Here is a 15145-nt window from a genome sequence, read left to right as displayed (position 1 = left end):
GTTTTCCGTTTGCATGAAACGGCTGATAGGCACTCTATAGCCAGCAGCAGCAGTAGACGACATAAGTAAGTGGGGTATATATGGAGTGTGTGCACAAACGATACACAGTGTGTGCTTTGCTCAAATGTTGACAAGCCGTGCTGTGAGTATCTATGGAATGGATTAGTATGCGTGTATGTGTGTGAAACGTGCATAAGATCTCCCGTTTTCTTTTTTTCTTGTTCTGTTCTCCTCACTGGTTTTTCACATTGTTTATTGCATTCGTAGCACCACCACTTGTGCACCGTACACACATAGTGTATGAAGTAAACGGCAAAAAGCGAGACAAAATCACGCGGCTCATGTATTAAAACGAGTCCAAACGATGTGCGTGTGTGCTCCGACCGTGTGCACATATGGGCGAAAGAACGGCAAAGCATAGCTGCGGTGAGACGAGGCTTATAACAAACAAGAAAAAAAAAGAAGAGAAGAGAGGAAAAAAAAACCAAAGCAACGAGCGCGCGACAGTAAGCACAATGTGAAGAAGTGTTAGTAATGTTTGTAGTAGAAGAAAATATAGAATATTGAGTAGACGGCACAGAGCGAGTAGTTCATTATTGTCAGTTGACTTCGATACCTCGTTGAGTCTGCACGTGAACACGTTTTAGTGCGTTCGAAAAAATATATAAAAATATTTCCTCATTTTTATACACATATGTACACATGTAACACCATACAACACAGTTCACAGAATTTTTATTTTCGATTCAATGATATTAGAATTATCTGAAGAAAAGAATTCGAGTTCTAGCTTCGATGTAAAAAACGCAGAATATTTATCAATCGGTTATCAATCAGAAGACAAAAAAAAAATTTATAATTTTTTTGCGTGTGCAGTTTTCAAATTCAGTTGTGTACGATCGATCGCAAATCAACGAATTGTTGAAGTAAAGTTTTGAAAAAAAAAGAAAAAAAAACGCGAATCAACAAGACAATCTAAAGACTTTGCATTTCGATGATACATTACAGCACATACACACACACTGTGCAAGTGAAAACGCAAAAACTTAAATCGACATTCATTCAGGTGCTGAGTGACAATCAGTGCGAGTGATGCGACGCTTCAAATAGAAAAAAGAGCAAAAAACATCAGTATTTTTCTGACAAAGAAAATCCGAAAATTGTGCGAATGTTAAAGGACAACGAACAACATTGAGTCTTAAATTCCAGCACAATAGCACAACGGCGGCGAGTACCTGATACAAAAATTAAAAAAAAAAAAACAAAACAAGAACATAAAAAACACACAATTAGTTTTGATCGCTCATTATCAAATAAACCACCAACGCCATAAAATAAAAGCGAAACAATTTTTGCTCAAATTTGTGACCTTTGAATCGAATTATAAAAAGAACCAAGCGATTTTGCGATTTATCATTTTTTATCAACAACCCAAAAAAGAGAGAAATAAAACGCTAGAGACGAAGAAACTGCTCAAACTTAAGTGATTCTCAAGCACTCTATAAGTGACAGTATATGTATAGTGTGTTTATGTGTTTGTGTTTACCTGCTCGATGGATTATCATCTAAAGTTAAATTGATACAACGTTTCTCGCATTGCATCCCAACACAAAACGAAATAAGAAAAAGCAAAAAAAAACAACCCGAAACAAATTTATCTAAAAAAAAAGGATTGCGTGAAAAACTGTGTGACAAACAAAAGAAAGACAAACAAATCAATAATCGAATAGATTTTCTTCGTATTAATTTTTTTTCTTCGATAAATTTCATGCGACGACTTTGATTTTATTTATTTGACTGAAATCGTATTGTGTTTGACACAGCCCATAAATTAAGAGCAGAACAATAGCACGGTACTCTTGAATGAACGACAAATATTCTTGACGACCACAGAGAAGAAGACAAAACAGAAGAGAAGAAAATACACAACAACCACCACCAGTCATATAACACGAAGAGCACGCAGTTGGTTCAATTGTCGATTTGAACTGGTTGCTACGATAATTTCAAATTAAACGGTTCCATAAGTTGTTGTTTTTTTTTATTTTCGAGTGTGCATTCGGTTCAGTTACTGTTCACGTTTCAATAGACCGAAAAAAGAGTCAAAGTGCGAATTAGAGAGCCAATCAAATCACGGGCACAAACGGAACGAAACGAAGCACGAGAAGAGCAAGAGAAAAAAAAAGAGAATAAGCGATCGGAAGCGAAGAGTAGAAGCAGAGGGCAATTCGTCTTGAGTTCGAATTGTAGTGTGATATGTGTAAAAGTTTTCATCTGTAAAAACTGGAAAATTTTGGAGAATATTCTCCAAAAATGGCCACAACATATATGACTTCATCTGGCGAGTTGGACATGGCTCTGGGCGCTGCATATCACACACCATCGCCTCGAAGCGGCACCGATGCAGGCGAAATGAAATATTTGCATCATCATCATCCAAATCATACGGCACATCATCATCATGTACCATCCAGCCCAAGCCCGAACACGGGCGGCGCACTCACCAGCAGCTTGAGCTCGAATCCATGGTCATCGTTGCATCCAAATGATCCATGGGGCTTGCAATCGCATCATGGCCACCATCATCCCGCTGATGTGAAACCAGAAATGTCACATTTAGCGCAACAAAGTAGAGTACAACAGGGAATGGCATCGCCACATGGTTGGCATGCACCAGTACATGCCGCCTCGCATTATGCACCAACCGGCGGCTCACCGCTTCAATATCACCCGGCTATGAATGGTATGCTACATCACACAGGACATCCGCATCATCAAAGTGTCGCCCCACTGCACCATGCGCTGCGAGAATCGCCACAATTACATTTGCATCCTCATCACTTGCAGGGCGATCGCGACGTTAGCGCCGGTGAAGAGGACACACCAACATCCGACGATTTAGAAGCATTCGCAAAACAATTCAAACAGCGACGAATTAAATTAGGTTTTACACAGGCCGACGTCGGTTTAGCGCTAGGTACACTTTATGGAAATGTCTTTTCACAAACAACGATATGCCGTTTCGAGGCTTTACAGTTAAGTTTTAAAAATATGTGCAAATTGAAGCCACTGCTGCAAAAGTGGCTGGAAGAGGCTGACTCAACGACCGGCTCACCAACTAGCATCGATAAAATAGCGGCACAGGGGCGAAAGCGCAAAAAGCGTACGAGCATTGAGGTGTCGGTAAAAGGTGCATTAGAACAGCATTTCCATAAACAACCAAAACCGTCGGCACAGGAGATTACGTCGCTGGCCGATTCGCTGCAGCTGGAAAAGGAAGTGGTGCGCGTATGGTTCTGCAATCGACGGCAAAAAGAGAAACGAATGACACCTCCGAATACAATAGGCGGTGATATGATGGACGGTATGCCACCGTCGCATATGCATCCACACGGTGGCTACCATCATCACGATTTACACGGAAGTCCAATGGGAACACATAGCCATTCACATAGCCCCCCAATGCTTAGTCCACAAAATATGCAAAATCCAAATGCTCATCAGCTGACGGCTCACTAGCAATCAGAGATCCAGGAGTCCATGTCGTCTGCCCAGTATGCTAGTGGATCGAGCCCATCGAAAATGTTACCAACATCACAAATGGCCATGTACATCGATCATCAACGCTATCAACAACACCATCAGCAGCAGCAACAACTTCATGCCAGAAGATTGTTTCAAGAGTGGACCCTGCAATTTGGCAATTAGAAATTTCGTTTTTTTCGTGTCAATTCTCTGTTTATTTTGCCCTTTTATTTGGCCGAAATGCAGCGGCAGCAGCAGGAGCGGCGGCGGCGACGGCGGCCAATCCGATGTTGCCATTCATTGGATTTGCCGCATTTCGGTCACAACGAACTATTTCGCCTGAATCGCAATCGAATCACAATTTCCGGCGGTTCCTCACTTCGTTCAACGAGATGCGTTTTCTTCATCATTTTCACATTCTCAACACAGCAACAACAACACCATCAGCAGCAGCAGCAGCAACAGCAACAATCCCGAACAAAAGGGCAACCAAAACGAAGCAAACTAATTATACGATTCGTAATAACTAAAAACAAGTAAAAAACAACAACAACAAATAAACAGACAAGTGATGTTTCAAAATAACCAAGATGCATAATAATAAAATTGAATTGCAAAGGAGAGAAGAGAAAAAAAAGTAACAAATATATGTATGTCCTAAGAATATGTATATACAAATTCCTAAGATTTAGACAAATATATAATGATCTTCGTCTATAATTTTTCCATAGACGATTTTAAATTAATATGTAACAAATAAACAAACAAAATGAAAGATGAAGAGAAATCACGAATCAAGCAACAAAAAAAAGTTCTAGTGACAAAACACACGACTAAAAGCCGACTCAATACATAGCAACAATAAAACCAAGTTTTTTTCTTTCGTTTTGAAAATCGAGCTCCTTCATGCGACAACAATTTAAACAAAACTACACCAATATGCAGAAAACATGGCGCAAAATTTCCAATGGAATCGATACACGATGCAAAAATGAAACAAACAAAAAAACACCGAAACGAAACAAAGAAAACAAAATTCATGTGAAAAAAAAACCATGCAAAATCTTAATCATAATAAATTTGAACCTCCCATCTGAAACCGCGTATTCAGGCGAGGTGAAGCAAACAGAAAAAAACACACACAGAGAAATATTTATCGAAAATGTTCAAAAAAAAAGTACGAAATAACGTCATTTTTTGTATTTTATGTAAGTAATTTTTAAACTTTTATTACACATCTTACTTACACATAAAAATAATATATATTATTATCTAGTAATATGTTAATGTGGCTTAAATTTAAAATGACACACATACAAAATTGAAACCAATTTAAAAAAAAAAAAAGAATGAAAAAGAAAATCAGACCGAGATGCAGAATGCTAACGTTTGTTTTAGTAAGAACAGTAAAGTTGAAGTCTAAAAATGATAATCAATCAAATAAAAAAATCAAGACGAAAAAATTTTATGTAAAGAAGAAAATCGAATAATTATTTTTTAGTTTGGACGCAATTTCTTGTTTTGGGAAAATTTAGTTTTGAATTGGATAAATAAAAAATTTATTGTTTTTTTTTGGTGTTTTGACGCATAGTTAAATTTAGCCAAGGAAAGAAAGAAAAATAAATGACGAAAAAAACATACAGATGGTTTTCCGTTGCTTTCATTTCGTATATGAATTCATTCAGTTTTGCACAATAACAACAACAACAATAGAAAATTAACACTTTTCCGATTCCTGTATCTCTTTCGTTCGCTTCTTAATTATTATTTTTTCTGGATTTCTCGTGTTTAGGCTTGTGTTCATTTGTTTTTCTCATATACTCTTTTTTCGTTGGTATCTGTTTTTAAATTGTGTATTGTATTGTTTTGTTTATATTCTCCGAGAAAATGGCCAATTTTCAAAGCCGAAAATAATGTGTAAGCCCGAAAATTCCATGGGAATTTTTCGCCAATAACCGGGTGGGCATTTGAAATGAAGCCAATTATTGGAAAGAAGTAAAGTAACAGAGAAAAATGTGAAAAATTATATACGATTTTTGCTTGTAAATAATGACCATCACTTGGGTACATAGCTTAGCATGAGACAGAGTGCGAAACACATACCATTTATACATATTGAAATTTTACTTGAAAATGTGTGTGCGTGTGTTGGCAAGGACAATTGGAAAGCAAACAGAATTAGACGAAGAACCGATCGATAATTGGGAATCAAATCAATTGCATTCTTTTTGTTTCACATTCTACGTTAGGCATTTGAATCATTTTACAAAGCGCGAATCACCCGCATTTTTTTCGGGGCTATAGTCGAGATCGAATTTTGTGAGCTATGCTTTTATCTAATTTGTAAGAGTAACTGAGTTTCAAAGCAAATGCAATCACGATGTGCAAAAAAAATGCAAAGATTTCTTTTCTTTATGTTTATTTTAGTTCAAATACACTTGATTTTGTAAACGTGAAACTATTTGTTCAGTGGACGATACAGACAACAACAGAATGAAATAAATAAACGTTTTAGAAAGCCCACGGTGGACTGATATAATTGCTAGTTGTTATAATTTCTTTTCTCTTTTTTCCTATGTAGTCAGTCCCATTGACGATGACTTTGATGAAAAGTGAACATAATGCTTTTTGCTCTTTCTTTTCCTCCGTTCGTTTTATTCACGTATCTGTGTCAAAAAAAAAGAAGAGAAAAAACGGTAGACAGCGTTAATATTTATTGAACCACATTTATTTAGAAGAAAAAAATGATCGGTGTGCGATGACAAGCTACAAATATTTGCTCAAAAAATACATTTGTTTTTGATAATTTGTTGTAATGAAGAGGGAACACGACTGACACGATCCTTAATTGTCATATGCTCAGTGTTAGTTTTTGAACGAAAGAAAGACACACAAATGCAAAAAGGATCGCAATATTACTACTTAACAAGGTAACCCCATTACTCAAACTGCATCTCAACAAATAGTCAGTCCAAATGCAATGCCCACATACATAAATGATTCTGGTGAACCACTCAAAAAATTCGAGACCAACAGATATACGCACAGACATAAAACGGGAATTTCTCTTTCGTTTGCCTCATTGCACGTTTCTTGGTTGCGTTGTTGCATTTAATCATCCTTCTCAGTCTCATTGTTCCTTCCAGCGCAAAATTCAGCCCAGTCAGTGTTAAAAATGAAATCAATGTGCATTGTATTGCAGAAACGACGTTGAAAGAGGAAAAAAGAAGGAAAAAACCTTGCAGTTATAAAATAGGGATGCTGGATGGAAAAACCAACCGGGTTTCAACCGAAAATGCATGCACGGCTGTGTGTTGTGTTGACGACTACGATGCAGAAGAGAAGAAAAATAAAATAAAATAAAAATACAACACACAAGTCAAATCCATGCAATAAATTACAATTGACAAAAAACAATAATCCAATAGTTTGTCACATTGGTTTTTGTTTGCGTTTAACACTAAAACAGATTTGATCCGCAGCGCAAAAGTCACTGTTTTCTTCTTCGGTTCACTTCTCTCTCTTTCTCTCTCTCTCTCTCTCTCTCTCTCTCTCTCTCTCTCACTTGGTCGCTCGGTGTGTTTTTTCCCATTGATAATCAAAGTTCAAATTAAATGCGCATTAAACGGATGAAATTGCAATAAACATAAATGTTCATGTAAATGGGCACAAACCGATTCACAGGTCGTATGACACGTTATTTTCTCCATTTTGTTGAAATTTTCCTCGTAAAATTCGGTCTTTTGTCATTGTCATTGTCGAGATGGAAGAACAAAACGAGAGAAAAACACACACACATACAACCAACCAGCAATCAAAGACATTCAACCAGAAGAAAACAAAAAATTTCCCCCGAAACAAATTTATAGGTAAACGAAAGATACACTGCACAAACCATTCTAGAATCTTTACGTATTTTTCAAATCGAACACTGTCACACACTCACACACACAAAAACTCCACATTTTTAACACACGTGCAACAACCAAACACATTTTTTTCCTGCCGTTTTTACAAAACCAATTTTCAAAGCAAACGAAAAATCCAAAACAATATTTTTTAGACATGAACTTGACATGCGAAATGATGATGTTCACAATTGTAAAAAACAATAAAACACAAGAACAAAAAAGAATTAATGAAAAAAACAAACATAATATACAAATCATCTACTAAGTACGATAACGTATATTTAATGAGCATTAAAAAAAACGAAAGAAAAAGAAAAAAAACGTAAAAAAATTACAAAAAACATAAACTATTGCATATTACTACTATTATTACTATTATAATAATTTAGATCATTATACTATAAATCTCTAAAAGAAAAAAGAAGAAGTAAAATCTTTATATTTGAGAAACGATAGAGAGACAGAGAGAGAGAGAGAGAGAGAGAGAGAGAGAGAGAGAGAGAAACGAATCAAGTGAGAAAAGAACATAGAGCAAGTTTATTGCATAGATGAAACAAAACAATAACAATTCAAATATAAACACAGAACACACACAACTGATTGACACCTAAAAACAAGAAAGCAAAAAAAAAATGAAGAATCAGAAACACATGAACTACACCAGAAATCAAGAGTGAATTAATACTATTTAAATATAATTCAAATGAATTTGTACATAATAAAATAAAAGTATAAATATGAGCGAAAGAGGAACTAGGAAGAGACAGCACATATAACACACACACACAAACACATACACAAAAATGAAAGAAAGAAGTAAACACAAAAAAAATTGATATGCGCATTGCAAAGCGAGTGGTAAAACAGAAAACAAGGATGATGATGATGATGATGTTGACACTAAAAGTGGTGCTTCAGTTGCAGTCTCTGTGAGACATGCCCAACTAAACTACTACTTTTGAGAACATCTCTACAACTATCTGATAATTATGTAAAACATACATTTAATTAATAAATATATTTAAATAGATAAAAAAAAGAAGAAAAGACAAAAAATGTTTAATGACTAAATCGTGCATAACCCGACAAGTGGAATAAGTTGAATGGAAAACAAACCACATAAAGGACACAACACCGAACACTCACAAATAAGCAAATTGTAAGGAAATAAAAAAAACAACAAGTATAGTCTAAGACAACCAGGAAAAGTCATTTAAATGAAGAGAAAGAGAAATGAAAAGCAAAAAACTTGCAAAAATTTATTTAAACACAACAAAAAAAAATCGAAAAAAAAAACAATGAAAAATTCGAAGTAAACGGGCAAAGAGATATTTCAATGCGCGAAAGTTTCGAGCTCAAAAAACCAACAACAACAAAAAAGAACATTTTTAGAGAAAAAAAATGAAACAACACATACACACACAACAAACAACAACAACAAAAAATTATTATATTAGACAAGCAGGGTTGATTTACATACGGTAGATTTTGTGGAATAAGTGTCTGTTTGAAGAAAAATTAAATAAAATTTTGACGACAAGCAAACAAAATAAAAATGAGAATAAAAAACCATTATTAAAAAAAAAACATAGGCGGAACACCGTGTGTCATTATTTTATTTGTTGTACTTGTGGATGAGAGATATGAAGGGCATTTTTCGTTTAGGCAAGTGTCAAAAAGCAAAAAATGAAACAAAAAACCAGTGTAAGTGTTTTTTCCCAACAGAATTTTAGTTGTTTTTTTTTAAATTTCTTAGTGCACTGGCTGCTGCTCATGACAAACGCATGAAAAAAATGAAATGCGGTCGAAAACAAAAACAAAAAATGAAACAAGTTTGAGCACAATTAAAGGCAGTGTGATTGAGTGTAATGAAAGAAATTAGACCGCTGTTAAAGCATCATACCACGTGACCTAAACTACGGTGCGCGTCTACGGTGTGATTGAAATGTAAGTAAAGCAACCGAACAAGTGCGTCGGCAATGCGCAAACAAACTCAACTATGCTGCTGCTGCTATATACTGTTTGATTGGGAAAAAAGCGCGAAGCGAACGTACGCACGAAACAAAAATCACTTTTGAAATATTTGAGAGATATTTATATTTTTTTTTCTTTCTTCTTGATTTTTCGTGTGCTTAACTCTTTTTTCTACCTGTACGTCATCGTGGCATTTAATACTTCTATTTTTTTTCGTTATGTTGTTTGACATAATTCGTATGGGGAAAGAGTGAGACAGAGAAATATGGATTATGGTTATTTCGATATTATTTGTAAAATTATACGCCATAACAACGTATAATCAATTTTTTTTTGTTTCCAGAGATCACAACTTTTGCTCATCACCAAAATTGTGCGTTGGTTTGTTTGAATGTGTGTGTAATATAGTTGGTTTTTTTTCTAAATCAACCAAATCTTGTATCTATTTTTTTTGTTATTTCCACAATATCAAGTGGATCGAAGTGAAGAGAGGAGTAAAAAAAAGTATCCACACACTTGATCCGAATGATTTTATTTCTTTTGCGCTCATAAATATTCGTAATAAAATGAAATTGAAACAAAGAACGAGTATTTATGTCAGCAAAATGTGCTTAAAATGTGTCTCTGCATGCGTAGAACACGCAATCGGAGGAGCTCTTGTTTATAACATGTTATTTTTTTTTTCCTTTCTTTCTTTTCTATTGCTTATTATTGTCTACATGCTGACCATCAAGAAATGAATGAATCGATGCTTTAGTTGGTCTGAACGTCATTTGATTTAATGGCCAATTGGTTGGAAGTTCTTCAAAGTGGCATTGCTGTTGCACAATGAAAACCGTGTGTGCAAGACAGTTAGATAGGACAGCTGTGTTATGTGTCCATTGATTCACTGCCATTGTTGTTGTTGCTGTTGTTTTCTCGGTTCGGCGGCCTACAAATTATCCACATTCAAACGCACCTCACTAGATGCGATATCGTATAAATGAGAGTTGCGATCCAGCTACAAATCAATAGCCGCATGAAATAAAAGTTTATCAAAAATAAATAAACAATAGCAGGTAGTAAAAATGCCATGCATATTCTCCACTTTGAGCGACGACAAGAGCGACGAGAACGCATTGACCAAAAAGAAATGAAGCGACACAGAGCGATTGATAGAACGAGTGAAAGCGTATGGAAGAAAAAGCGCATCCAAAATCCGACGAGAAAAAGAGATGATGAGGAAAAAAAAATAGAAACGAATTCTCACCAAATCGCTATCCGCCGCCGACGGACAACCGAAATGCTATTATATATATTATCATTATTATTGTTATTATGAAGCGTATCAAGCATAGTGAAATGTTGTAAAGTTGGAAAAAAGGTCGTCGCACCGTTGATATATTCTTTTTCATCATCTACATACAGACACACACACAGAGAGAGAACTCTCACCCAAAACGAGCATCCATCCAACAATGAAACCAACTCGCTGCTGCTGCTGCTGCTGCTGCTGCTGCTTTCGTTGTGCATTTTCTACTGTCAAAACTCCACGGTTTTTGTGTGTTTGTATGATTTTGATCGTCAAATATGTGACTCCGTTTCTTCTCTCGCTCGGTCGAATTTCTTTGATTCTATCGCCGATGCGCCATGTAAACATTTTCTTCCACATGCCGATACACCGATTCTGCTTTTATTCCATTAAATTTATGTGAACAAAAAAAAAAAAGAATTTCTTAAAATCGTATGTTGCGCTGTCTTTGTTTCGCCGGCTTTTTTTCTCGGCGTTTGTCTACTCGTTTCTCTATCAGTAATACTCTTTTTCTTCGCTATATGTTATTTAACCAATAAACGGAGGAGAAAGAATATCGAATACGAACCGAGTGACAGAGAGCAACTCGAAACAGAAGAAAATCTATTGGAATTTGAAAGTGATCGGTGACCAATATTGATTTATATCGCAATGTGACAGTGTGTTTTGGATTTCTTTTCTTTCTTTTTTTCTACGTTACACACTGGACTGAACATTCAACTTCGAAATAAAGTCGAGTTTTTTTCCACCATCGAAAAAAAAATTGTTCGTCACTATTCTAACAACTTCTTTTTCATTTTCAAATGGGTGAAATACGGAAAATGATATTTCATGTGGAATTTCATCTGGCCATATTTGGTGTGTCATGGCAAAATGCCACTTTTTTCCATGCTTCTACAAACTGAACACACTTTTGAATAAATGTATGTTTAGGTATCCTCCAGCCTAGTAAAGTCCTTGAAATATGCATATTTTGTGTTGAAATCGGTTTTATCCACGCGCAAAAAGACTTATCGCATAAATATGGTCATTACTACCGGTGAAATGCAAATAGTTTTGCGGCTTCTTTCGACTCGACGGCATCCATCTCGCTCTTTCCATTTCTTTACAGTTTCTATCTACCGCTGCAGTCAGTTGGCGCATATGTTTACGCGCTTAACGATTACATTTTATTATCTCGATTATCAATAAAAAAAAATTCGGTTGTGCTTCGTATTATATTGTATGATTTGGTTTGAATGGCGAACACCAACACACACACACACGCACACACCCCGCTGGCTGCCATTGATTACATCGTTTCGGTTTCAATACCAAATAAATTGCACATGTTTATTAAGGCGTGTAAGTATTAATTAATAATCTTTATGAATATTCGACGATTCGCGTACGGTGGCGGCGGCAGCGGCAATAGCAACACAAAAAATCGTATACGAAGAAGAATCGAACATTTTCTTAATTACAATTCAATTCAATGCAAATGTGGTGCGAATGTGTGCAAACATCTGATGACCGTAAAGCAGCTGAAAAGGCGAAAAAGAAGAAGAAGTAGAAGAAGAAGAATACGGTGGCCTTTGTGCACATTCAAACGTGCTCATCGATCGATAAGCAAATGAGCGGTGCGCACAAAATAACGGTGGTAGGAAGTGGCAAACGGCAAAACCAATTGAAATCATTAACAAAGAACCCATTGCAGAAGAAATGAAATGCGGTTGAAGTTTTTTTTTTCTCTTGTGGACACATCCTGCAAATCGTTTTGAATCGAATTCTTACACGAAAATCACTTTTCCAGCAATGAAAACCGTCAATTCGCACAGACACCGTAATTGCAGCTGTCAAATACTTAACGCACTTTTAAAATCTGAAATACACGAAACAGAAAAAAGTTCTCTCTCTCTCTGTGTGTGTGAATGGTTCTGTCGTATCGTTGGTGTGTGTTGATTTTTTCTACTTTTTCTTCTTCTTTTTTCTCTCTCCGTGTGTTTTGTTTGTTCGCCTTTTGCAAACATCAATCAATGATATGTCACTTCAAATGTTGTAAGTATAAAGCACACACTGGGTGAAAAGTGAACGGATCTAGTAAAACTTGATTAATACTTATCTCTTCTTATGGGTGCCATGGATCCGATCAAAAAAAAAGAATTGCCTTCGAAAAGACACCGATTTGGTTTTTGTCAGAAAAACCAAATCACTTCTTGGATTTGTCTTTTGAATGAACGACGACGACGGCGGCGACGACGAGTGAACACATAAATAGTGCTATTATATTTGCGTCTTGTGCCTTTTGTCTTCCAATCGAAATCGGTTTAGAGTCTCAATAACCGACAGCCACTAAATAGAGACATACGCATCGAAACGATGGCAACAGCGGCAGCAGCAGCAGAAGCAGTGGCAGTGGAGGCAACAGCAGCCCATCAGTGACAGACTTATAGCACACAATGGACATTTAACGAACATAAAACGTCGACAACAAAGGTGAAATGAAATATTTCAAAAGTATTTTATATGACGAATGTGACGTGCAATATACCGAATATCAACACGAACGGATTCAGGGCCGTAAAAGAAATCAGCCATCGATATGTAGCGAGAGAGAGAGAGAGAGAGAGAGAACGAAAAAAATCGAGAAAAACACATCAATAACTATAGCTCCAACAATTAAATTTAAAACAGTCCACCAAAAGGGAGCGAACAGCAAAAAAAAACTTTGTTTTGACGTGTATATGGGCTGATGCGTGCTTTAATGTTGGCTGCCGAGTTGTTCGACTTTTTGCTCTTCAGTGAGCAATGTGCAAGTACATTGCATTACACACGACGTACATACGGATTTCTAGCATAGCCTTCCATATCACATGGTGATATACGTACATATATTTATTTCTTGGCGATGCAGCAAAGTAAGTAGCTGGTGATATGAAGAGCAACAGAAAAAAAAAACAGTACACACTCACACACGCCAAAGAAATAAATGTAGCAGAGAGCAGAAGAAGAAAAAACCGCACCGAAAAATAAAAGCGCACAAAAAAGTCTCCATGCCATGCACAGCAGACTGTGTGTTTGATGTGTGGCATAGTTTTGAATATGCACGTATTGCGAGCGGTGGCGAGTGAGTTTATGTTTGTGCTTCTTTGCCATAATACTCGATGCCATGGTGTGGAAGTCGGTGTAACGTGCAAGTATGATTGGCGATGTGTGGTTGGCTCAATTCGAGCTTTTTTCATTCCTTCTTCTTCTTCTTCTTCTTCTTCTTCTTCTGTCTTGCATTTTTATTCTTTCGTTTTTCTTTCGTTTATTTACTTTGTCTGCAATGCACTTCGAGCATTGTGTGTGCTTGAACGTTGCTCACTACATTGACACACAAGCACACAACGTACATATATTCCGCACGTACTTGATTTTGCTTCTTCCATGGCATGGTCTGCCGTTGATGCCGCGGTTGGCTACTGCGTTACAGCTATTAGAGGCTATGGTGGTGGTGCTGCTGTTGCTGCTGCTGCTGCTTGATGAGAGAAACCTTGACGCGGGCACGTCCTCAATAAAGTATTTTGCAACAAATTGCTTTCCATAGGTCTTTTTTTGTGTGTTCATTCGTTCGCTGCGCTCTTCTATACTTTACGATTTACCTATTCGCAGTGTATACAGAGCGCACACAGTGAGTATTGAGCCGGCAGTGGCTCAGTGTATGGGTTTTGCACATGGAAAATAAATGTATAAAATTATTTGCGTTTTATTATTATTATTCCATTCTGCAGTACGCGCGCGACACTACTCGATACGAACATCAGTGTGTTTGCAGTCATTAATCTACGCACACACACACACACTCTATATCAGACACTTCTTTACACATTTATTCATTACCATTTGTCTCCTATTCATTCTGTCATCGTGTGTTGCTGTCTCTGTTCCACCTGCTGCTGCTGCTTCTCTGCTTCTGATCACCGACCGGCTGCATTTGCATTTACTCAAAATATATCGGCGATACAACGCACCTAATCGTGTTCAATGCTGCTGCTTTTGTTGTTGTCATTTTCGGCGATTGTGTTGGTTGCACACCGTTTACCAAATGCGAACAACAAAACAGATAGCAAATTAAAATGTTTCAAAACAAAGGAAGAACGCGATAGATTGACGCATGGCGAAAACAAATTAATATTATAAATAGGTTGACATTTTAATGACAGCATTGCAATGGATGCTTTTCTGTGAAGGTGCGCACATTTGTATGTATGTGTGTGTGTGTGTAGTGGTGAACATTCAACTAGTTGGCTTTGATTTTTCGAAGAAGATTTGCCTATTTCAATGATTATTATTGCTTTTCCATCGTTTGAGTTCGTATCTCTTTCTTCGCATTTATTGCTCAATACTAAAAACATTTGCATGAATGACATGCTTCCACGCAATTCTTTCAAACGATCTGCGAGACAAAAACACACACACACAC

The 15145-nt window shown here is 36.6% G+C and overlaps 1 protein-coding gene across 1 annotated transcript; it reads left to right on the top strand.

Moving 5' to 3' along the window:
- Positions 1-546: 546 nt before the first annotated feature.
- On the top strand, positions 547-9023 carry LOC129578234 (POU domain protein CF1A-like). The gene has a single exon (XM_055466485.1). It carries the CDS (start codon positions 2314-2316, stop codon positions 3517-3519), a length of 1206 nt encoding a protein of 401 aa, XP_055322460.1. The 5' UTR covers positions 547-2313; the 3' UTR covers positions 3520-9023.
- Positions 9024-15145: the final 6122 nt, after the last annotated feature.

This window comes from Sitodiplosis mosellana, unplaced genomic scaffold, assembly GCF_009176505.1.
Source record: "Sitodiplosis mosellana isolate CC-2019 unplaced genomic scaffold, AAFC_SMos_1.0 Smas_scaffold_6226, whole genome shotgun sequence".
Classification (NCBI taxonomy): Eukaryota; Metazoa; Arthropoda; class Insecta; order Diptera; family Cecidomyiidae; genus Sitodiplosis; species Sitodiplosis mosellana.
Note: the sequence above shows the minus strand (reverse complement) of the source record. Positions and strands in the feature narration are given on the sequence as shown.

Excerpts from the sequence above, each read along its gene's own strand:
- LOC129578234 (XM_055466485.1), top strand. The coding sequence starts at position 2,314 with ATGGCCACAACATATATGACTTCATCTGGCGAGTTGGACATGGCTCTG.